The sequence below is a fragment of the Centropristis striata genome, chromosome 5 (assembly GCF_030273125.1).
Source record: "Centropristis striata isolate RG_2023a ecotype Rhode Island chromosome 5, C.striata_1.0, whole genome shotgun sequence".
NCBI lineage: Eukaryota > Metazoa > Chordata > Actinopteri > Perciformes > Serranidae > Centropristis > Centropristis striata.
Window position 1 is genome coordinate 25,033,667 of NC_081521.1, and position 25,615 is coordinate 25,059,281.

General features: G+C 37.0%; 1 protein-coding gene across 1 annotated transcript; it reads left to right on the plus strand.

Annotated features, from left to right (window-relative positions):
* The first annotated feature begins 8,647 nt into the window (after positions 1-8,647).
* On the plus strand, positions 8,648-24,519 carry LOC131971939 (taste receptor type 1 member 1-like). The gene is made up of 11 exons (XM_059333625.1): positions 8,648-8,835; positions 9,138-9,435; positions 9,534-10,259; positions 10,975-11,187; positions 11,416-11,536; positions 20,833-20,941; positions 21,232-21,538; positions 21,680-22,402; positions 22,522-22,728; positions 23,078-23,198; positions 23,591-24,519. Exons 1-11 carry the CDS (start codon positions 8,648-8,650, stop codon positions 24,517-24,519), a joined length of 3,942 nt encoding a protein of 1,313 aa, XP_059189608.1.
* Positions 24,520-25,615: the final 1,096 nt, after the last annotated feature.

The following is a 25,615-nucleotide window of genomic DNA, read 5'->3' on the forward strand; positions in this document are numbered from 1 at the left end:
CAGCTTCAAGTTAATATGTCTTACTGTAAACAAATTAAGTGATGTGCTTCAGGTCTTTGGAATACTTCAATGAAATGAGTTTGGCACTTTCAAGCACATGGTGAAAAGAAAAACCTTAGTTTCAACAAACTACTGTTATTAACTTCAACAATTGACATGCTTCATCTCCTTGAAGCAGATTGTACATTGTATCCACTTTAAAAAAGCGAAATTGCCTAGAATTTACCCAAATATGGTCCCCACCTGTGATTAATGTAAGTCATCACCGGCTACATGAATGGTTGTACCCTTGTCTGCATGTATACTATGGGCCAATTTTTAAATCTTTGAGTGAAGCCTATAACACATTAACAGATCCTCTTACCACTATGTTTAGTGTAACATCAGAGAATGCTACATGATCATGTAATAATGTAGTTGCCTGCACTTGCCTGCTAGCTCGTCATCTTATCCTGTTTAACTGGAAAGAAACTAAACCGCCTTCCCCAGCTACAAAAGATTAAATCATAAAAGCATGGGCCCCAATTATATCTTAGTTCACTACTGTTGCTGTAAATAACTTATTAGAATGACACATCACACGCACTTTTGCAAGAATGTGTGAATCAAGTTTAGCTGTAAATATGATTTGACTCCTTTGTGTGTGTTTTTCTTTAATTTATTTTCTTCTTGTTATGTACCTTAGTGTATTACTGCTGCTGTTATTACTTAGTCAGCTGTGTTTAGTGATAGCATGCTGGGGAGGGGCTAGATGGTGGGATAGATTGGGGATATGAGAAGAAGAGACAAGAGGGCGGGGAAGAGGCAGGGCGGTTTTATTCTGTATATAATATGCTGATTTTGTAATGTGTTCAACATTTAAAAAAAAAAAAGCAGAAAGCAGTCTAACTTAATCAGTGATCTGAGTGTGTTGATATTGACGATGACCATGATATATATGTAAGGAAATTAACGAAAATAAATAAAACGAAAATTAACGCATTTCAGTTGGACCACTGTAGTCGGTGCCTCTAAATCGAACCACAGACACATTTTGATACACCTAGCTATGTTTTAATTGCAACTTGAATTCTTATTAACACTGTGAAGGAAATTTGGTTTTTCCTGCATGGTGGGACATGAAGTAGTAATAAAACTTGCTGAACAGAGTATTGAGTGCTTTGTGTTTGGCCAGCCCACCCATTAACTTGTGTAGTGCAGTTGTTAAAATTGCCACGACAACACACATTCACTAATGCATAAGAATTCAGCACCAAATGCAGCCATCACATTTAAATGCTCAACCAAAACTGTTTTACAGGAGGATTTTAAACAGCTGTTCTATTGTAGCTATTGCATTTTTTTGTACTTTCAATTTTATTTTATTTTTGCAAAGTTTGTCTTTACTCTCTAAAATTATCAAGCATCTACACAACTTTTCATTACGTTTTTATTTTCCTTATTATTTCAAGTAAACCTTTTATATATTCTGACTGCTGAGAGGACCTTCACAGCTTCTCTCAGTTTCCTGAGAGAGCCACGGCCGTTAATAGCTAACAGGCTAACAGTTAGCTCTGTAGCTGTACAGTGTGTATGTGCTGCTGCTGCAGGAGGTGTTCACTTAGCGATCTCTGTTTGTTTACAACAAGCACTGGACACTCTGTGTACAGTTAGCTATGTTGGTTGATTCATGATCACTATGTTTATTATTATAATTAGCCATGCTGCTTTGTTTATGACCAGCTGCTGAGTTGTGCACAGTTAACGATGGCGGCGTATGTGATCACGGTCAAAGCTGTTGCTAGGCGATTAAGCTACGATACCACAAACTGTCCCTGAAGGCAACACGCATCAGCGGTTTTACATGAATTTACCTCTAAAACAACTCCATCTGGTAACGTTCTGTTATTATCTCATATCGTGGTGAATGTGCAGGTCACAACTTCCAGTTTAATGAGGGAAACCAAGAAATCCAATTAGCCTCCGTAGCATAGCTCTGAGCAGCTAACGGCTCTGCTCCGCCGTTTTAAAAATAGCTGGCACCGACAATTAAAGGTAACAAACGTACTCCTAAAACTACAGTATAGGGATTATTATATTATTTTTAATATGCCTATTTTACACATTCTAAATATTATATAATATATAATAAAAATATTATCCATATTATCCAGAACCTTACAGAGGATTAGATTTTTCAATAACTTCAATAAATTTTCAATTTCCATAACTTTTCCAGATTTTTCATATATATGTATATATATATTTATATATATATACATATATATATATATATATATATATATATATATATATATACATATATATATATATATACATATATATATATATATATATATATATATATATATATATACATATATATATATATATATACATATATATATATATATATATATATATATATATATATATATATATATATATATATATATATATAATGTTAATAATACAGGTTGTTTCTGAAGCACAGACTATTTTAAATTATAGCAAGTTTGCCCTGGACATTGGAAATTCATGTCAAATCATGTCAGTCCGTATGTGGCTGGCTTCCTTTCTCCTACCATTTACAGTAGTGGCGTTGTGTCCCATTTTTTGGAATCAGGGTTGTACAAACTGACAGGAGCACCAGTCCATACTGACATTTCAATTTAAAATTATTACTATTTGGGATGCTGTCTAATACATCTAGGGAAGATTTAATTAGAAAGTTAAAGTACATTCTAACAGAGCTGCTGTCATTAAGACACTTAGTCTTGTTTAGTGAAAATGTTAATTATGCAGGTCTTATAAAAGAAGGGTCGAATATTAACTGGAATGGTTTCTGTCCAAATTATTAAACCAATTGTATCACCATGTCATGCTTGGTCTTCCTGGCCTTGCTAGACAATGTTATTGACACATGGATTTAAGTTTTTAGTACAGTCAGCATGTTCAGTGATTGTCCACATACAGTTAATATTTTATTAATTCCGTTAATTATTTACATGTAGTTATTATATAAAAGGAAGAGTGATTTAATAAAACCATGAAATGGAATGTGTGTGATTTCCGCTCTGCTCAACAATTTTGAGGTTGCTATACAATAACGTCACCACATGAAGGTGCCACTTCACTGTGACGCTGTCTACAGGTTTGACCACATGCACACCTTGAATACTTGTGTAAGATAAGCTTTTGCTTATGATCAGCATAAGAGTGCAGACAGATAAACACACTTTAAGATTTTGTAGAGTTTGTGTGCACAACTGTGTTGACTTATAAAGGCTACCTAGCCCTTCTGTATGCTACAATTGTATCTGTTTCTACAGGTTTGTCCATAGGCACAATATATTGTGCCTATTGAATATATACTTGTGTAATATAAGCTTCTGTATTTAGATCAGCATAAGGGTGGAGATACATTGACACACATTAAGATTTTGTGGAGTTTGTGTGCACAACTTTGTTGACTTATAATGGCTACCCAGCCCTTCTGTATTCTACCATTTTATCTATCGATCAATCGATTTTTATCTATCTTATCGAGTGTGTGTGTGTGTGTGTGTGTGTGTGTGTATTCCTCTTCCCTGTTCGTTTCATCTCTTCTTGGGACCAATTTCAGCACACAATATTGTAGATTATGAGCACTACAATCAAGCAGAGATTAAATAAGTTATCAGTTCATAGCATCATTTAGATATTATTGGCATGTTTGAATGGATCATCTTACTGATTTTTTTTTTCTTTAATCAGTCTGGCAGAGTGAAAGAAGATAATAATTAAGGGTTAAGGGGTATTAAAGTTCAAATATACAATGATTGTCATAAGCAAAGCTATTGATCATAAGACCACATTTATTTGGTTGAAGCACTGGTCACACTGTTGATCAGCAGATGACCTCTTGGAAATAAAGTTAAAAAATTGAACAGCCATGACTGTCAGGCACCAAAACCTCATGTAAAGTCCAGCTCACGTGGCCTCCATTAAAGCTTAAATTTATGGTTTTTGTTAACCACAACATCACCAGATTAGGCCCATCCTTTTCTACCAAGCAGAACGAAGAGTTCCGCCATTTCATCAGGAGGCTGCCTGTATTCAAACTGTGGTGAGAGTCCAGCTCATGGCCTGCACATCTATCATTGTCATCCACAGAGTGATTGCAAATTATATCCTTTTCAAATGACCCATGTGGTCACATTCAAATTATGCAGAGCTCATTTGTAAGAGGATGTAGCATTTAAGCATAAACCCAAGATACTTGGTTGAATAATTCATTTGTGTGTATTTGCTTGTGACCCCATGTGATCTTACATCCTCACCCATTCTCTATTTTTACTTCATCCCTGTCATCCATGGATAATCTCTATAACTCAACTTGTATTCAATGTAAAAATATTTCAACTTTGCAGTTGTATGCAGTGATGCTATTAATTGTTTGCAAAATGATCAAGACAATATTTGACTGTGTTGGCTAAAGTTTGTGTTAAACCTTGCCTGATTTTGGAGAACAAATCTTTGGTTGTTATGTCCAGGTGTTTCACCTTCAAAAAAATTTGAGTTCATGCGGCTTCAATATATAAATGCCCAAAATACAACCCACAAGAGCTCAAAAGTCCTTGTTGTGAATTGGTTGCAGTTCTGTAAGGTTTTGGCAACAAAACTACTTTGCTAAGGTTTGGGCAAAAAAGTAAGGTATTGTAAAAGATAGTTACAAATTGAAATAACTGCACCTAAATGCTGGAAGTGAGGTAGTTATGTGAATGACATAACTACAGGAAGTGAAGCAGTTATGTTGGTGTCATAAAGACGTGAAGCACAGAAGTATATAGTTTCCTTTTTTTTCACGCAGGACACAAACATCGGTCTCCTGTGTGTAAGCAGTGTGTTAGTCTGACCCTTATGCCACCTGCCCAAGAAGTACCTTTTTTGTGATGAGTATACTAGCCTTACAATTGTGAGGGAGGTGAGGATGCTGTTGACATTTGCTTCCTTAATGTCACATTCAATTCAATGTGATACAATAGTAGTATTTAGAGAGGTCCCAAAACACCTTAGAACAATGTACCATTAAAAAACAGAGGAAAATTAATTAATTAAAATATCTTTTTTTTTTTTTGTAAATATGTTTTATTGGTTTTTACAATTTTTATCCCACAGAGATGAAAAATACAGAACATATGCATATTACTTCAATTTGCACATACCGGTACATATCCTAAAAATGTACAAGTGTATTGTTTAGCAAATATGTTGATACAGCGAGAATTAAAATATCTTTTGATGTGATTGAGTGATGAAAGTTGTGTGTCATGTTTTGTTATACTGTTGATAAATATTGAATACTTTAAAAAGACACCAAATTTAATGTGTGTTTGATTTGTGTATTGTCCTTCAACCATTCACAGGTATTTATGACACCTGCTGTCAAGTACAGTGAAATGAACACAAGAGGTTTGTCACTCCCATTGCTTATTAAAGGCAGAGGTAGCGATCTAATTGGTAAAAGGTAAAATTAAACATTTTCTTGCTACTATGTGTCTATTGGGAGCATTTCTGCATGTCTTGGGTCAATTCACCGTCCAAGCCTCAGAGTTTCAGTTGGAAGGAGATTATTTGTTGGGAGGACTTTTTGATATTCATCATGACATTGACCGCTTCGCTTCAGGCCCAACAACGCACCTTAGCTTTGGTATAATCCCAACATACCACGGCCTGTCTTGAGCTATTGCTTAAGTATATGCTATCGCTAATGCCTTACACAATGATTTGCATCGGGAGTTGATAAATGTAATGGAAATATTAGAATGTACACATATACGGTAAGTATACAAATATAATATGTTTTGTCATTACATATCATGGTTATCATATAAAACTTTGCATCCTCAAAGTATAATTAAGAAGTAATAGTGATCTGAACTTCATGTACCCCTACCAGGTTCTAGCAGAGCTGAAGTAGTCAAACTTTACATTTTTAAACCAGAGTATTCAGTTCAAGAAGAAGAGAGAAGAGAGAACGGTGACCTCAACTACGGATCCTATTCTATAGTTTTCTGGAACCACAGTGGTGATGCAGAGGAGCTTATAAACTTCTCCCATCAGTCAATTTTTACATCAATAACACCAAATTTCAGTGGTACATAGGGGTGGGCGATATGGCCCTAAAAGATTTTACAATATACTGAAAAATATATAGAAAATATGATTTTTTTAGTCTATATGAATAAATAAAAAATGTTCAACAAAATAAAAATCAATCATAAATCTAAAATGTAGTAGAAATTGGTGCCTTTAAGCACCCCCTTAGGGCCCCATTTTGGTCAGGGGCAGCCCTGCATGAGACTCTGGCGGGCCGCCACAGTCTAGGTAATTGAGGGAAAACCCTTATGCCACTACGTCACAAAGTAGGAATGTTGCCAATATCATGATATGCATTTTCTTTACCCATAAAAAAATATACCGGTAAAATCGTGAACAATACGATATGGCACACCCCTAGTGATACACTAATGGAGAAGTTAGTATTTTTTCAAACTAGTATTGTGTAATGCAGTATCAAGCCTGAAAAGGGTATACCTTTCATTGTATGTTTGTGAATAACATATTTGGTTTGATAATAACGACTAGAAAATTTCCTCTGGGGAATTTCTGAAAGGGCCACGGGGGCTACTGCTGGTGTGTGTACACTGTGATGAGATTCTTCAGAGATTTCAAACAACTAATACTAGTAATGTTATAATACTACTATAATATACAAGGAGCACACCTACAACAATCATTCATTTTCAAGCATTTATTTATTCAGCAACCTATGCCCTTTAACCTCAAAATGTGTGTGTGTGTGTGTGTGTGTGTGTGTGTGTGTGAGAGAGAGAGAGAAACATGTGTATCTGGAGGAGTGTGCGTGCTTACGCGCGCATTTGTGGTGTAACGAAAATCAGTGACAGCAGCCAGAGGTGGACAGACTGGAATTTCTGGCCTCGAACAGAAAGCATTTTTGGCAATACCATAATACCTATCCTTGAACCGACTTCACTTTGAGCGTCCTGAGTTCTTCCTGAACGTCTACATGATTTTTTTTTTAAAGAAAAATGAAAAAAATAGCTTTGTTAGAGCGATCTAAAAAAACTGTTACATCTCCCTTTTTCAGAAATATTCCTGCGAGGGTGTTGGTGCGTGTTGGTGGCGCATCTGTGCGTCCTTTGCCCCAAACTATAACTCTGACAGCTTTACCACGAACATCCCATGCAATACACACCCATTCTAATCTCAGAATTTCTCCTAAAATGATCATGGTCATTGAACAGGGATTGATAAAAAACTATATGACCTATCGAAACGTGGATTAATACACAAGACTTGTGTCTACTGTTTAAAGTTTAAATGGGGTCTCTAGGTGAAATTATGCCGGAGAAGTAGACGTTTAAAAATCTCCAATTATTGTTCTTTTTTCGCTCTTTTTTTTTCGGCCGTCCCATCCACTTCAATGCAAAATTTATTACGTAGCGAAAAATTCGTATTCCGTAGAGAAAAGTAATAGCACACACCGATCCCAATCTAACTGCACATTTTGATGTATAATTTGACTAGTAGCGGGATGAAATTGCGTCCGGAGGAAGAAGAAGAAAAAATCCATAGTATAACAATAGTGCTTGGTGCGATTGCCCCGTGGCCCTAATAAGAGTGAACACATCAAGAAAACAAACAGCAGTACATCCTGCAATCTGCGGGTGGTGGAGTACATCCTATTCACAGACGGTGGTGCTATAGCCATATAGCACTTTTGTATGACCGGCATACGGTTATGCAAACTCACTGTCTTGTTTACAAAAGCAGGAAGAGGGGAAAGAGGTTTAGAATCAGTCATGCAGCAGCCATTTAGATAGTACAAGAAAACATCTGTGGTTCCCCTTTTCATGGTCAAAAAACCCCAGCTGTGTTGTTTTAAAATTGGGAAATGGTATCTGATATTAACTGAATAGTATATTCATTGTTTTTTTCCAGGCTCATTGCAATAACTAAACTAGAGAAAATAAGATATATGAGAATACATGAATATATTAAGTGTAGCCAACAACCTTTTGCTCATATTGAAAAGAGTTGTCAAATGTATTACCACTCACCACATTACTCTATCCATATTGATCCCAAAATTGAATACATATTAGTGCATAGACATACATGACTTATTCAGTAAATGTGGGGGTGAGTTAAGGATGTTGTTCAGCCGTTTACTTGTAACATACTTCATCATGCTCTTCTGCATCACCATTAAGAGGCAGATCTAGGTAAAGAGTTTACATTGACTGACGTATACAAGCACTGCATACATTGACACTGCAGCTGTCTCCCCTTAATGTTCAACATAAATATACATCATTTTTCTACTTCATGTCACAAATTCTACCTTTAAAACTAGTTTATTTGGCTGAAACAAGGTATGTGCATTTATTCATGATGGAAGATCAAACCTGTTTCTCATGATTAAAGATAAACTCAATGTGTGTACATCACCTGGATCCTGGAACAGCTGTTGATGATTTTTGCATACTGATTTGTGTATCAGTACTATCTTCTTTTAACATCTCGTGTACACAATGTAGCCATCACCAGTGTTTAATTAAAACAGAGACTGGTCATGATAGATTTCACATGAGATTGAACAATGAGAATGAAACATTTTCTGCTTTCTTTGTGTGTCCTGGGAGCATTTCTGCATGTCTTGGCTCAATGCACTGCCCCGGCCTCAGAGTTTCATCTGGAAGGAGATTATTTGTTAGGAGGACTTTTTGATATCCATCATGATAGCACCCCTGTTGACCACGAGAGACCAGAAGCCATCGACTGCTCCAGGTGAGTCTTAAAGTTAATCTGATTGAATTGAAATTGTAAATTATGAAGAAAGTCTTGTGTAAAAGATGAAAGATTATAAATTAAAGAGTTCTGCTTCAAGCTTCAGGTAAATGGATACAGCTAGAGGCAAATTCCCCTCAAATTTCAAGTAATTGCTATGTTATCAAACTTGAATGACATCAAGTCCACATTATTGAAGTCAGTCCTCTTTTGATATCCATGTCTACAAAGACATCACAAACCACAATACTTGAACAGTAAAACTAATCCTGACTGCCTCACTGTCCTTCCTCTGTCCACAGTAAACCCTTCATTCTTTCCAGTTATCGGAGGTTTCAGGTGATGAGATTCTCTGTAGAGGAAATCAATAACTCGACCAATCTCCTGCCAAATGTTTCTCTCGGCTATGAGATATTTGACCACTGCTCAGATACACACAGTTTCCCAAACACCTTCAGCCTCATCTCAGTCGATGGCTTGATCCAACCTTGGAGTGAACCCCAAAAGAATCTGTCCAAAGTGATGGCAGTGGTTGGCACTTATACAAGCCCTATGGCATTAACTGTAGCCCCCCTCTTGGTTATGAATCTCATTCCTATGGTAAGTTTCTCAGACACTTTAAGAGAACAGTTTTTGCCTTAAAAAACAACTAAAACAGCTTATAACTTCCACAACTGTGTCTATTACTCTTTCAACAGGTCAGTTACGGAGCTGCTAGTTCTGTCTTTTCGAGGAAACGGAACTTTCCCTCTTTCCTCAGAACAGTGCATCCAAATAAGGATGTTATAGAAGTGATTTTTAACATTTTGCAGCACTTCAACTGGCGCTGGGTTGCTTTCCTTAATATTGATGATGACTATGGCATAGATGGCCAGGATTTATTCATAAAGAGGATTAAGGACACTGAGATCTGCCTGGCGTACACAAAAAGCCTCAATCAATATACAGAGTACTCCCAAGTATTCAAACAGATAGAGGCACATAAGATAGGTATCATTATTGTTTTTGCCCCTGAATGGACAGCTGAAGCTCTCATTGAGTCAGCAATACAACTAAATGTCACCAACAAAGTGTGGATAGCAGGGGATGCATGGTCCTTAAACAAAAGGCTCCCCAAGAAGAAGGGAATAAAAAATGTTGGAACGATACTTGGGGTTTCTGAGCCAGCGATGACAATACCTAATTTCAATGAATTTGTTTATTCTTCCAAAAGCCAGACTCACTGTGAAAATACAGGACAGCAGGAGTTATGTAATCAGGTTTGCAACTGCAGCGGCCTGAGTGCAGAAGATATAATTGCTGCGGACCCATCTTTTAATTTTCCTGTTTATTCTGCTGTGTATGCCATCGCTCATGCCTTACACAATGCCTTGCAATGCGGATCTGGCAGATGTGATGGAACTAGAACAGTGTACCCAGAGATGGTAAGTATAAAAATTATTTAATCATCATTTCATTTATTCTCACCATCTAATACATGAATATGGTTTATTAGTCATATTTATAATATCGAGTAGGATTCTGAATCCGTCTTTCAATTAACAATTAATCCATTAGCACTTATACAACTCAAACCTTTTCATGTCAAGGACCCACAAATTGATATATAATAGGCTGTGGATCCCTATTTAAAAAGATTTTAGTACTTGGGACCCATACCTGAGAAGACAGCTTTTAGACATGATTTAGCAGATAGTTCCATAACTGTCTATACTGTAACTGGGGACATAACTTGCTCACACACAATTATGTACCTTGTGTTTAAAGTACATGGGGAAATGAAAACTTATGAAAATACAAACCCAACCAGCATAACTTTTTTACCTCATGTTTCACAGATGGGATTTAGAGATTAAATTATCCTGACAATTGTTTGCCTTGAGGACAGGAGACAGACCAATTTAGAGCATTTAGATCAGACTTAGAAAATAGATCTAGCTTCTCAGGGCTTCCACACTGTGAATTTGAAGCATTGCTGTCATTTAATTTACTATGAACTACCAGCACAGTGTGCTAAAGTTTGACCTATTTCTGCCCTCGGTATAAAGTTGGTGGATCTGGCGCATGGACCAGCTTGCTATCTCATTGCCTTGTTAACGTTGCCATTTGTTTATTTATTCATTTATTTACCCACACCAGGTTCTGGCAGAACTGAAGACGTCAAACTTTACACTTTTAAACCAGAGTATTCGGTTTGATAAGAATGGTGACCCCAACTATGGATCCTATTCTATAGTTTTCTGGAACCACAGTGGTGATGCGGAGGAGATTGGCTTTTATCATTTTTATCGATCGTTACCTGTTCATTTCTTCATCGACAACAACAAAATTCAGTGGCACACAAAGGGAGAAGTGAGTCGTTTTTTTATATACCAAGAGTTTTTACATAATATGATGATAAAAACATACTTTGCTTTAGTTTTCCCAAGTATTCAGAGGTGTGAGTGCTTGTGTGCGTGTGCATACTCAATGTTTATTACAAACCCTGTTTAGAAGTTTTCTCCATCATTTGACCCTGTCCCTTACAGTCTCTTTCCTGCACTTGCATTTACTTTTCTGCTTAATAATTGTCTGGTACAGGCGCCTACTGCACTGTGTTCTGAAGAATGTCCTGTAGGACATGCAAAAAAGCAAGATGGAATCCATAAATGCTGCTTCAACTGTATAATCTGTCCTAACGGAACTTATGTCAACAATACAGGTATGTAATATTGAAGTTTATAAGACAATGTTCACTTGCTAAGGGAATTGCATAATTTCATACATTAAATGATAGCTATCGAACAGAATAAGCACTCTGGATATATTAAGATTTAAATTAATATGGTTTTAAGTCATATTTATGAAACAGGATTGGATGCTGTTCGTTCAATATCACAATTATAGTGCACTACTGATTCTGAATCAGTCATATACAGAGGCCTCCACTGTTAAGATTGCACAGGAGCATAATTTATTAGTAATGTTACAGACCTTCAGGGTGTTTCAGAGTAATCTGCTAAACAAATTTGACATGATAGAAAAGCTCAGTGTCTGAGAACAGGGAATCACCAGAACGTCTAACACTGCTGAGGACTTTATTGACAACTGGTTCTTTTGTAAAACAGATGATCCGTACAAGTGCGCCAAGTGTAATGAGTCAGAATGGTCTGCAGGAGGAAGTACATCCTGCAATCTGCGGGTGGTGGAGTACATCCCATTCACAGACGGTGGCGCTATAGTCATCATGGTTGGAGCTTTGGTCTTGGTCTGCCTCACACTAGCCATGTCTGCTCTCTTTGCCATCAACTACAACACACCTGTTGTCAAATCTGCTGGGGGACCAATGTGCTTCTTAATTTTAGGCTGCCTCAGTTTATGTAGTCTCAGTGTATTCTTTTACTTTGGGAAGCCAACAATTTCCTTTTGTATCTTAAGGGTCTTACCATTTTCCCTGTTCTACACTGTTTGTCTAGCATGTTTTGTTGTGCGCTCTTTTCAAATTGTTCACATATTCAGAATAGCTGCCAAATTCCATAAGCTTCACAGTTGGTGGGTGAAATATCATGTACAATGGCTGGTCATCATTGTGGCATTTGTCACTCAGATACTCTTACTTCTTATTGGCTATTCTTATGCCCCTCCCAAGCCTTACAATAGCTCACGTTGGTACCCAGATAGAATCATACTTGATTGTGACATTAATCTCACGGCATTCTCTGGTCCTGTGGTTTTACTTTTATCTTTGTGCTGCCTTTGCTTTATTTCCTCCTACATGGGAAAAGACCTCCCAAAAAATTACAATGAGGCCAAAGCAATAACCTTCTGCCTGCTCCTGCTGATCCTCACCTGGATCGTCTTTGCCACTGTGTATGTGCTTTACCGTGGCAGGTACATCCAGATACTAAACACCCTGGCTGTACTCTTAAGTCTCTATTGCTTTCTGTTGTTTTATTTCCTCCCAAAATGCTACATCATCATTTTTCAACCCCACAAAAACACACAGGAGTACTTCCAAGGTCTCATTCAGGGTTATAGCAAAGCAACCAGCCAGTAGCAGCTTCAAGTTAATATGTCTTACTGTAAACAAATTAAGTGATGTGCTTCAGGTCTTTGGAATACTTCAATGAAATGAGTTTGGCACTTTCAAGTACCTGGTCAAAAGAAAAACCTTAGTTTCAACAAACTACTGTTATTAACTTCAACAATTGACATGCTTCATCTCCTTGAAGCAGATTGTACATTGTATCCACTTTAAAAAAGTGAAATTGCCTAGAATTTGTCCAAATATGGTCCCCACCTGTGATTATAGTAAGTCACCACCGGCTACATGAATGGTTGTACCCTTGTCTGCATGTATACTATGGGCCAATTTTTAAATCTTTGAGTGAAGCCTATAACACATTAACAGATCCTCTTACCACTATGTTTAGTGTAACATCAGAGAATGCTACATGATCATGTAATAATGTAGTTGCCTGCACTTGGCTGCTAGCTCGTCATCTTATCCTGTTTAACTGGAAAGAAACTAAACCGCCTTCCCCAGCTACAAAAGATTAAATCATAAAAGCATGGGCCCCAATTATATCTTAGTTCACTACTGTTGCTGGAATAACTTATTAGAATGACACATAGTGCAATTTTGCAAGAATGTGTGAATCAAGTTTAGCTGTATATATGATTCGACTCCTTTGTGTGTGTTTTTCTTTAATTTATTTTCTTCTTGTTATGCACCTTAGTGTATTACTGCTGCTGTTATTACTTAGTCAGCTGTGGTTAGTGATAGCATGCTAGGGAGGGGCTAGATGGTGGGATAGATTGGGGATATGAGAAGAAGAGACAAGAAGGTATATTCTGTATATAATATGCTGATTTTGTAATGTGTTTAACTTCATCAATCAGTGATCTGAGTGTGTTGATATTGACGATAACCATGATATATATGTAATGAAATATTGATATGTTATATACAGGCTTCGTACACTTTTTTAGCAATGGTTTTCCATAACCTTTCAATGAATTTAAGACCAAAAAATTAATGCATTTCAGTTGGACCACTGTAGTCGGTGCCTCTAAATCAAACCACAGACAAATTTTGATACATCAGCTATGTTTTAATTGCAACTTGAATTCTTATTCACACTGAGAAGGAAATTTGGTGTTTCCTGCATGGTGGGACATGAAGTAGGCGGCGACCTACTTGATACTCAGGCATTGTGGGAACTCACTCTGTGAACTTAACTTTGATAACACCATGATTGAGGGGAACATGTAGATCAGGGGGCTCTGTCCTGATGTGATGTATAGGGCAGGAAGATAGGGCCGCATTGAGTTTTGCTGAAAAGCCAATGATGAAATCTGCAACAGTCATAAGTCGAGCGGTGTACGGGATTTTGTTGTACTGTAAAATAGCCATTCGGACCACATACAAATGTGCTAATAAAACTTGCTGAACAGAGTATTGAGTGCTTTGTGTTTGGCCAGCTCACCCATTTTAGTGCAGTTGTTAAAATTGCCACGACAACACACATTCACATGGATTAAAGTAAAAACATGTTCCAGGTTACTTGACACCTGCTTAAGAAATACTAATGCATAAGAATTCAGCACCAAATGCAGCCATCACATTTAAATGCTCAACCAAAACTGTTTTACAGGAGGATTTTAAACAGCTGTTCTATTGTAGCTATTGCATTTTTTTGTACTTTCAATTTTATTTTATTTTTGCAAAGTTTGTCTTTACTCTCTAAAATAATCAAGCATCTACACAACTTTTCATTACGTTTTTATTTTCCTTATTATTTCAAGTAAACCTTTTATATATTCTGACTGCTGAGAGGACCTTCACAGCTTCTCTCAGTTTCCTGAGAGAGCCACGGGCCGTTAATAGTTAACAGGCTAACAGTTAGCTCTGTAGCTGTACAGTGTGTATGTGCTGCTGCTGCTCACTTAGCGATCTCTGTTTGTTTACAACAAGCACTGGACACTGTGTACAGTTAGCTATGTTGGTTAATTCATGATCACTATGTTTATTATTATAATTAGCCATGATGCTTTGTTTATGATCAGCTGCTGATGTTGTGCACAGTTAACGACGGCGGCCACAGTTGTGTCTCCCGTGTTGAATCCGTCGCGTATGTGATCTCGGTCAAAGCTGTTGCTAGCTATTTTATATAGTCTAAAACTAATACTATACTACAGTATAGGGATTATTATATTATTTTTAATATGCCTATTTTACACATTCTAAATATTATCCATATTATCCAAAACCTTACAGAGGATTTTATTTTTCAATAACTTTCCAAGGACCTAGAATTATATATATATATATATATATATATATATATATATATATATATATATATATATATATATATATATATATATATATATATATCATGTATCATGTTAATGTTAATAATACAGGTTGTTTCTGAAGCACAGACTATTTTAAATTATGGACATTGGAAATTCATGTCAAATCATGTCAGTCCGTATGTGGCTGGCTTCCTTTCTCCTACCATTTACAGTAGTGGCGTTGTGTCCCATTTTTTTGGAATCAGGGTTGTACAAACTGACAGGAGTACCAGTCCATACTAACATGTCAATTGAAAATTATTACTATTTGGGATGCTGTCTAATACATCTAGGGAAGATTTAATTAGAAAGTTAAAGTACATTCTAACAGAGCTGCTGTCATTAAGACACTTAGTCTTGTTTAGTGAAATGTTAATTATGCAGGTCTTATTAAAGAAGGGTCAAATATTAACTGGAATGGTTTCTGTCCAAATTATTAAACCAATTGTATCACCATGTCATGCTTGGTCTTCCTGGCCTTGCTAGACAATGTTATTGACACATGGATTTAAGTTTTTAGTACAGTCAGCATGTTCAGTGATTGTCCACATACAGTTAATATTTTATTAATTCCGTTAATTATTTACATGTAGTTATTATATAACAGCAAGAGTGATTTAGTAAAACCATGAAATGGAATGTGTGTGATTTCCGCTCTGTTCAACAATTCACTGATGTCACCACATGAAGGCGCCACTTCACTGTGACGCTGTCTACAGGTTTGACCACATGCACACCTTGAATACTTGTGTAAGATAAGCTTTTGCTTATGATCAGCATAAGAGTGCAGACAGATAAACACACTTTAAGATTTTGTAGAGTTTGTGTGCACAACTGTGTTGACTTATAAAGGCTACCTAGCCCTTCTGTATGCTACAATTGTATCTGTTTCTATCACTTTATGAGCACATTTTTGTAAATAGAATGTGAACATTTTTAGTTTAATATCTCACTTCAATTTTCTGTGACTTTTTGATATTTTCTATACCCTTGAAATGGATTTCCCCACTAAGAATAAAAAACTGTACCCGAATTCTACCACATTTTCCCAATTTTTCTACTAACTAATACACAAAATACTATAATATATTACCCATCATAAAAAAAGTTCCAATTGTATCAGTCCTGTAAAGACTTATTTAGTTATTGCACAGTGATACAACTGTTATGACAATCTGCTTTATGCCAAAAAACTGATAAAGGTGTGAATGTGTTTTGGTGTGTTTGTGAGGGCTAAGGCTTTTTAATAGCTCTATTCAAACAGATGTCTGTGCCTTTTGCAGCAGAGATTAAGCAGAGATTAAATATGTTATTAGTTCATAGAAGTTAGATATTATTGGCATGTTGGAATGGATAATCTTACTGAATTTAATCAGTCTGACTGAGACAGAACATAATTATCAATTAAGCATTAGGGGAAATTTAAATTCAAATATCCAATAATTGTCATAAGTGAAGCTATTGAGCATTAAGTCCTCATTTATTTGGTTGCAATACTGGTCACACTGTCAATTAGAAGATGACTTCTTGCAAATAAAGTTAAAATTTCACAGCCAACATGCTCAATTAACAGGCTCAGAAAGGTCTGGAGCTCAAAAAACATCTCCCCTAACACCAAGATACGCATCTTCAATTCCAATGTGAAACAAGTGATGCTGTATGGATCCGAAACATTGAGAACAACAAAACACACAACACACAGGCTGCAAACATTCATCAACACCTGCCTCAAAAGGATACTAAACATCTGGTGGAAAGACAAAGTCAACAATCTGGACCTATGGAAAAGAACAAGCCAAGACCCCATAGACTTACAAATCCAGAAGAGAAAGTGGAGTTGGATTGGCCACACCCTCAGAAAGCCTGCCACAAACATTACCCAACAAGCCCTGAAATGGAACCCACAAGGGAAAAGGAAAAGAGGTCGCCCCAGGAACAGCTGAAGAAGAAGTGTGGAGGCAGAAATGGCAGGGAGTGGGCTCAACTGGGGAGAGCTTGAGTGAAAAGCCCTAAACAGAGTGAAATGGAGGATATTCGTTAGCGCCCTATGCACCCAAGAGGAGCAAAGGGCTTAAGTCAAGTAAGTCATTTCACAGCCATGGCTGTCAGGCACCAAAACCTCATGTAAAGTCCAGCTCACGTGGCCTCCATTAAAGCTTAAATTTATGTTTTTTGTTAACCACAACATCACCAGATTAGGCCCATCCTTTTCTACCAAGCAGAACGAAGAGTTCTGCCATTTCATCAGGAGGCTGCCTGTATTCAAACTGTGGTGAGAGTCCAGCTCATGCCCTGCACATCTATCATTGTCATCCACAGAGTGATTGCAAATGATATCATTTTCAAATGACCTATGTGGTCACATTCAAGTCATGCAGAGCTCATTTGTAAGAGGATGTAGCATTTTAGCATAAACCCAAGATACTTGGTTGAATTAATTAATTTGTGTATTTGCTTGTGACCCCATGTGAACTTACAACCTCACCCATTCTCTATTTTTTTACTTCATCCCTGTCATCCATGGATAATCTCTATAACTCAACTTGTATTCAATATAAACATATTTCAACTTTGCAGTTGTATGCAGAAATTGTTTGCAAAATGATCAAGACAATATTTGACTGTGTTAGCTAAAGTTTGTGTTAAACCTTGCCTGATTTTGAAGAACAAATCTTTGGTTGTTATATCCAGATGTTTCACCTGTGCACTTCAAAAACATTTGAGTTCATTCAGCTTCAATATATAAATGCCCAAAATACAACCCACAAGAGCTCAAAACTACTTTGCTCAGGTTCGGGCAAAAAAGTATATGGTAAGGTGTTGTAAAAGATTGTTACAAATTAAAATAAATGCACGTAAATGCTGGAAGTTATGACAAAACTACAGGAAGTGAAGCAGTTACGATGGTGTCGTAAAAACTTGAAGCACAAAAGTTAAGTGACATTAATTTAAATAATATAGTTTACTTTTTTTAATGCAGGACACAAACATCGGTCTCCTGTGTATGTTAGTTTTACCCATCCACACTTATGCCACCTGCCCAATGAGCCCCTTTTTTGTGTTGTGAGTGTATAAGCCTTACAATTGTGAGAGAGGTGAGGATGCTGTTGACTTTTTCAATTCAATGTGATTCATATTGCCCAAAATCACAAATTTGCCTCAAAGGGCTTTACAGACTGTACAGGGTGTCCTTTGACCTTCACGGCCAACAAGGAAAAACTACTTTAAAAAAAACAACAAGCCTTTAACAGGGGGAAAAAGAAGAAACCTCAGGGAGAGCAACAAAGGAGGGATCACCATCACATGATGGACAAATGTGCATTCAATGTTGTTTGTAAAGAACAGATTAACAAGAAATACAGCGGATAGAATGTGAGAGGGAGAGGGAGGAAGGATAGAGGGGGAGGGTTCAGAGGGAGAGAGAGATAGAAAAAAGTAAAGTATATAGTATAGTATAGTATAGTATAGTATAGTATATAGTATAGTATAGTATGTAGAGATGGAGGTCCTGAAAACAGCTTAAGAGCAATACATCAGTCAGAAATGGAGAGAAACTGATATAAATGAAGCAGTTGTCTAAAAGTCATGGTTGAGAAGAACTGGTGAAAAATACAACAGTAGCATGTAGAGACAGAGGTCTCCAAAACAGCTCAAGAGCAATGTACCAATCAGTAGTGATAAAACACAATAGTAGTATGTAGAGAGGGCCCAAAACACCTTGGAACAATGTACCAATCAAAAACAGAGAAAAACGGATGGAAATCTAGTCAATTGCCTGAAAGTGTTGAGTCATGGTTCAGGAGAACTGGTGATAAAACCAGGTGGCAACCTCCAAGTCTGAGCAAGGAGGCAAACCAGGAAGTGCCTTACGCTGCATTATACTGAAAATTCCAGCAGGGGGTGCTAAGTGTGGCTGCAAAAACATTTCTGTCCATTAATTTAAAACGCAAAATGAGAAAACTTCTCACTTGACTTATTCCCTCAGAATTTTTTTTAGGACAACACTATGGTCTCAACCACTAGTAAAAAATCTTATTCAAGACAATTTGATTTTATGAGTTCAAATAATGGCTCCATTTAGAAGAAAATAGAAGATAAAGAAACATATGATTTGGGGCGTTGCTACCTTTGATTGACAGGTGGCTAACAAGGTGAGCCATCATCAGGAGAGAAGCAGAGCAATGCTTATCCACGGCAATGTGTCAATAAAGTTATATATAACGTTATATAGATATAAAAAAGGACGTTTACCTCTTTGGTCTCATAACTTTGACTCTTTCACACTGTATTTTCACTTAATAAACATTTTGTTCAGTAAAAAATGTCTTGTTCAGCGTTTGGTTGGAATAACAGACACTCCAAGGAGTCGCTGTTCATTTTTCTGAGGTAAGTAACATACATTTTGTTTTTGTTTTTTTGCTAGCCAAAATGAACATCCCAGTTAAAGCTCCACTTAATGCTAACATCATCGTCAGGTTGCTGTTTTAGAGAGGCGTCTAGTCAGTGTCGTCAGATCCCTCTCGCTCCTCCACAGTCTAAATATGGTCTATTCCCCATATCGGAAACAAGATGATGATGCAAGAGGGCGACGAGTGTAACGCTGAACTCAATGCTTCCAACGGGCAGTCCAAAAACCAATTGGTGACGTCATGGTCACTACGTCCATTATTTACACAGTCTATGGATAAAACACAATATTAGTATGTAGAGACAGAGGTAGAACAATATACCAATCAAAAACAGAGGAAAATTAATTAATTAAAATATATTTTGATGTGGGTGGGGTGGGGTGGGGTGGGGTGCACTTATATAGCGCTTTTATCCAAAGCGCTTTACACTACACTCTGCTCATTCACCCGTTAACACACATTCATACTGGTGGCAGAGGCTACCAGGGCACACTGGTGCCACCTGCCACCATTGGGAATTTATTCATACACAGATGAACGCAGCATTGGGAGCAATTTGGGGTTCAGTATCTTGCTCAAGGATACTTTGACATGTAGGCTGCCATGGTCAGGGATTGAACCATCAACCTCCCGTTCAGAAGACGACGAGTGATGAAATAATGTGTCATGTTCTGTATACTGTTGATAAATAATGAATACTTTAAAAACACACCAAATTTAATGTGTGTGTGTGTGTGTGTGTGTGTGCGTGTGCATTTGTGATTGGAGTACATGAGTGTGTTACAATTGCCCCATGCTACAAGTTCTCCCCAATATGTCTGTGATACACTGCAGCAGCTGAAATACAGAAAGTTCTAAATGGATCACAAACTACTTAAAGTGCACTTTTTGTCTTGGCTAAAGGAAGAGTTATCCAGGATTACCAGATTTATTAATAGATAGAGGTATTAAATGTGTTTGTTCATAATATTATTACACTTTGTAGACATCACAGAGGCTGTACAGCTTAAAAGCTTTTTTGCATACTGATTTGTGTATTGTCCTTCAACCATTTACAGGTATTTATGACACCTGCTGTCAAGTAAATGAGCACAAGAGGTTTCACACTCCCATTGCTTATTAAAGGCAGAGGTAGAGTTCAAATCAGAATGATAAAAGATAATTACAAAAATGAAACATTTTATTGCTACTATGTGTCTACTGGGAGCATTTCTGCATGTCTCGGCTCAATTCACCGTCCAAGCCTCAGAGTTTCAGCTGGAAGGAGATTATTTGTTGGGAGGACTTTTTGATATTCATCATGACATGGAAACTTTTCATCAAACATTTGACAGACCAGAAGCCATCGACTGCTCCAGGTGAGTTTCATAACAAATCCGTGTACAAAACTTCTCAAGTTGTACTAATGACCAAAAGCTTTTTTTTTTTTTACCCATTTTGAACATTGAACAGCTTTATCTGAAATGGTCAATAGCTGTAACTAGTTTCACATATCCCAACTAACACAATCTAAGTGAATACTAACTTATCAAAGTTGCTGTATATCATTGCTCGTATACCATATGACCTCAGCCCTTGTTCCATGAAAACCCCTTTTGTAACGTCCATATCTGCGATGTTTAAAGACTACTGTCCATTCTGTTCACAGTCAAACCTTCATTCTGTCAAGTTATCGGAGGTTTCAATTGATGAGATTCTCTGTAGAGGAAATCAATAACTCTACCATCCTGCTGCCAAATGTTTCTCTTGGCTATAACATATTTGACCACTGCTCAGAAACACACAATTTCCCAGATGTTTTAGAACTCATCTCAGTCAATAATGTGATCCAACCTTGGGATGAACCGAACAAGAATCTGTCTAAAGTGTCCAAAATCATGGCAGTGGTCGGACCTTTTTCAAGCACTGACACCCTGACTTTAGCCCCACTGTTCATGACGGATCTCATTCCTATGGTAAGTTTGACAATTATTGTGTTTTAACATTTTTCTGCAGTCATTTAACATAAGGTATTAACAGTTTTTAACTTAACATTTAAGACTTGAAAATGTATTGTTTTATTTGTGGTAACAATTTACTAATTACTCTTTTGTCAGGTCAGTTATGGAGCTGCTTCCTCCGCCTTTGCAGAGAAAGCAAAATATCCCTCATTTCTAAGAACAGTGCATTCCAATAAAGACGTCATAGAAGCGATTGTTAAAATCATACTGCACTTCAAATGGCGCTGGGTTGCTTTTCTAAACAGTGATGATGCTTTTGGAAAAGATGGCCTAGATTTGTTCATAAAAAGAATCGAGGATACTGAGATCTGCCTAGCATACACGAAACATCTCGGCACTACAGATGACTCACTAATGTTCAAAAACATGGAGTCACTGAAGATACATGTTGTTATTGTTTTTGCTCCAAAAATAATGGCTGAAGCACTCATTGAGGCAGCAGTAAGACTAAATGTCACGAACAAGGTGTGGATAGCAGGGGACACCTGGTCTTTAAGTAACAGGTTCAACAAAGAAGAAGTCATTAAAAATATTGGAACTGTACTTGGAGTATCTCAGCCAGTTCTGGAAATACCTGGTTTCAGTGATTTTATCTATTCTTTCAAAAGCCAGACTCACTGTGAAAACACAGGACAGCAGGAGTTTTGTAATCAGGTTTGCAACTGCAGCAGCCTGAGTGCAGAAGAAATCCTTGCTGTGGACTCATCTTACTCTTTTCCTGTTTATTCTGCTGTATATGCCATCGCTCATGCCTTACACAATGCCTTGGAATGTGGAGTTGATAAATGTAATGGAAATATTACAATGTACCCATATATGGTAAGTATTTAGATGTAATAAGTTTTGTCATTACATATCATGGTTATCATATGAAACTTTACATGCTCAAAGTATAATTAAGAAGTAATAGTGATCTGAACTTTGTGTACCCATACCAGGTTCTAGCAGAGCTGAAGAAGTCAAACTTTACACTTTTAAACCAGAGTATTCAGTTCAATGAGAATGGTGACCTCAACTACGGATCCTATTCTATAGTTTCCTGGAACCACAGTGGTGATGCAGAGGAGATTGGCTTTTATAAATTGAACCCATCAGTCAATTTTTACATCAATAACACCAAAATTCAGTGGTACACTAATGGAGAAGTAAGTACTTTTTCAAAATATGTATGGTGTAATGCATTATCAAGCCTTAAAAGGGTATACCTTCCATTGTATGTGTATGAATAGCATATTTGTTTTGATAATAATTAGAGTGAACACATCAAGAAAACAAACTGATGGTGGTTATTGAAATTGAAAATTTAGCCAATGACTTTAACATATTACTCAGTGCCTACCAGGATGTTAACATTTTACAAATATTGTTTACATTTTTTTGAGTTTTAGTAATTTTAGTCACTGTCATTTTCCTCTTGTTTTCCTCCACATTTTACAGTATTCCTTTTGCAGCTCTTTAAGTTTTTATTTGTTGCTAATTTATTGTCTTGTACAGGTGCCGACTTCATTGTGTTCCAATGAATGTCCTGTAGGATATGCTAAAAAGCAAGATGGAATTCACAAATGCTGCTTCAATTGTAATATCTGTCCAAATGGAACCTATATCAACTCCACAGGTAAATTGTTATAAATGAGAGGGAAATAATGAGTAAAATCAATGGCCTTGATGGAGTTAAGTTCAGACTGTTCATATCTATATCTATATAAGCTTCGATTTAAAGTCCTCTGACCAATAAAATAACAACTAACCCTAAGCCTAAACAGTAAAGATGAATTGCATTGATTATTTCATTTTATCATGAAAGACTGTCTTTTGAAATTGAATTAGGTTTTGTATTACTGTGAAAAAATGACTTTTGTGGAGCACAGAGAAATTTTCAGATACTAATTAATTGACAATCTGTCCATCTTGAGGCTTAAAAGAAAGGACATGTAACACTGCCTCTTCAACTGTCTTATATTTTCAGTTGTCCTAAACTTTGGTGGTCTGTCCTCTTGTTTAAAACAGAAGATCCCTCTATGTGCATCGCCTGCAAACAGACAGAATGGTCCACAGAAGGAAGTACATCTTGCAATCTGCGGGTGGTGGAGTACATCCCATTCACAGACGGTGGCGCTATAGTCATCATGGTTGGAGCTTTGGTCTTGGTCAGCCTCACACTAGCCATGTCTGCTCTCTTTGCCATCAACTACAACACACCTGTTGTCAGATCTGCTGGGGGACCAATGTGCTTCTTAATTTTAGGCTGCCTCAGTTTATGTAGTCTCAGTGTATTCTTTCACTTTGGGAAGCCAACAATTTCCTTTTGTATCTTAAGGTTCTTACCATTTCTCCTGTTCTACACTGTTTGTCTAGCATGTTTTGTTGTGCGCTCTTTTCAAATTGTTTGTATTTTTAAAATGGCTGCCAAGTTCCCTAAGCTTCACAGTTGGTGGGTGAAATATCATGGACAATGGCTGGTCATCACTGTGGCATTTGCTACTCAGGCACTCTTACTTCTTATTGGCTATATTTGTGCCCCTCCCAAGCCTTACAATGACACGTTTTGGTACCCAGATAAAATCATACTTGGCTGTGCCATTGATCTCAAAGTATTCTCTGGTCCTGGAGTTTTACTTTTATTCTTTTGCTCCCTTTGCTTTATTTTCTCCTATATGGGAAAAGACCTCCCAAAAAATTACAATGAGGCCAAAGCAATAACTTTCTGCCTGCTCCTGCTGATCTTCACCTGGATCATCTTTGCCACTGAATATGTACTTTACCATGGGAAGTACATCCAAACACTAAATGCCCTGGCTGTACTCTCCAGCCTCTACTCCTTTCTTCTATGGTATTTTATCCCAAAATGCTACATCATAATTTTTGAACCCCACAAAAACACACAGGAGTACTTCCAAGGTCTCATTCAGAGTTATACAAAAACAATTAGCCAGTAGCAGCTTCAAGTATGAATGTTTCAATGTATATAAAATATATTATGTTCCTCAGGCCTTCTGCCAATTTTTCTTCCACTTGTTGTTAACTAATGTTTTGCTTGTTCATAAGCCTTGAAGTTAGCTAAAGAAAATGCACTTATAAACAAGAGCTGCCTGCCTCTGATTGTAACATTTACTGTGATAAGTCATATATGAAGGTCAACTGTGCAGGTCTCATTAAAGAAATAAATCTTTACTACTTTTGATAAAATGCTCATTCGTATTTTTCTTGCGCATATAAGTTAAGTGACGTCATCTCAAGGAGAGTGGTATCAATTTTCTCAACTAACTCACAGCTACAAAGCAAATAAGCGTTTCTCACAAAATTTCAAACGTTTTCTTGAATTACAAACTGGACAGTAAGTGTCATGGTTTTTTTATAGAATTATTTAGCCAAAATATTGTGCTAAACTAGTAAACAAATTACACACAAAGTTGTATGATTTGGAGTTATATTTTCTTAATGCATTATGTTCTGGCCTTGCAAGTATTGGATCATCCACACTGTTCACATATAGATAAATTCTCTAGTAATTAATAAAAATCTGTACAATCGTATTCACAGCTCAAACTTCTGCAATACTGAACTCCTCATCACCTCTTGAAAACCACCAGGTCAGAAATGTTTTTCACATAAATGCACTGTCCTCCACATTTATTCCTACTGGGATCATCAGCTGTTATAGGATGTAGAATCTCATTAGCTTCAGGGCACTATTGGGAATACTGCTATTGAACCATATCCTATGAAAATCTTGATGTTGCGGTCCATAATACATTTATAGGTGGTTACCCGCAGCCATACTTCATCCATTGTGCTCCTTATTGGTAGCCCAGCTGTCTTAGCGATCTCTGCAGCAAGTCTGAGATTGCTGCATAGACATTTTATAAACCGAAAACTATATGTTTATTGTTTACCGGTAGGCCCAACGGAAAACTGACAGTATGATTATAACATTCAAAACACAAGATTCTTAACTCTCACTACTTTGTGTGACATAAGAAATACAACAGCAGCAGAGAGCAATGTCCTCCCCCTGCTCGTGGAGTGCTTGTT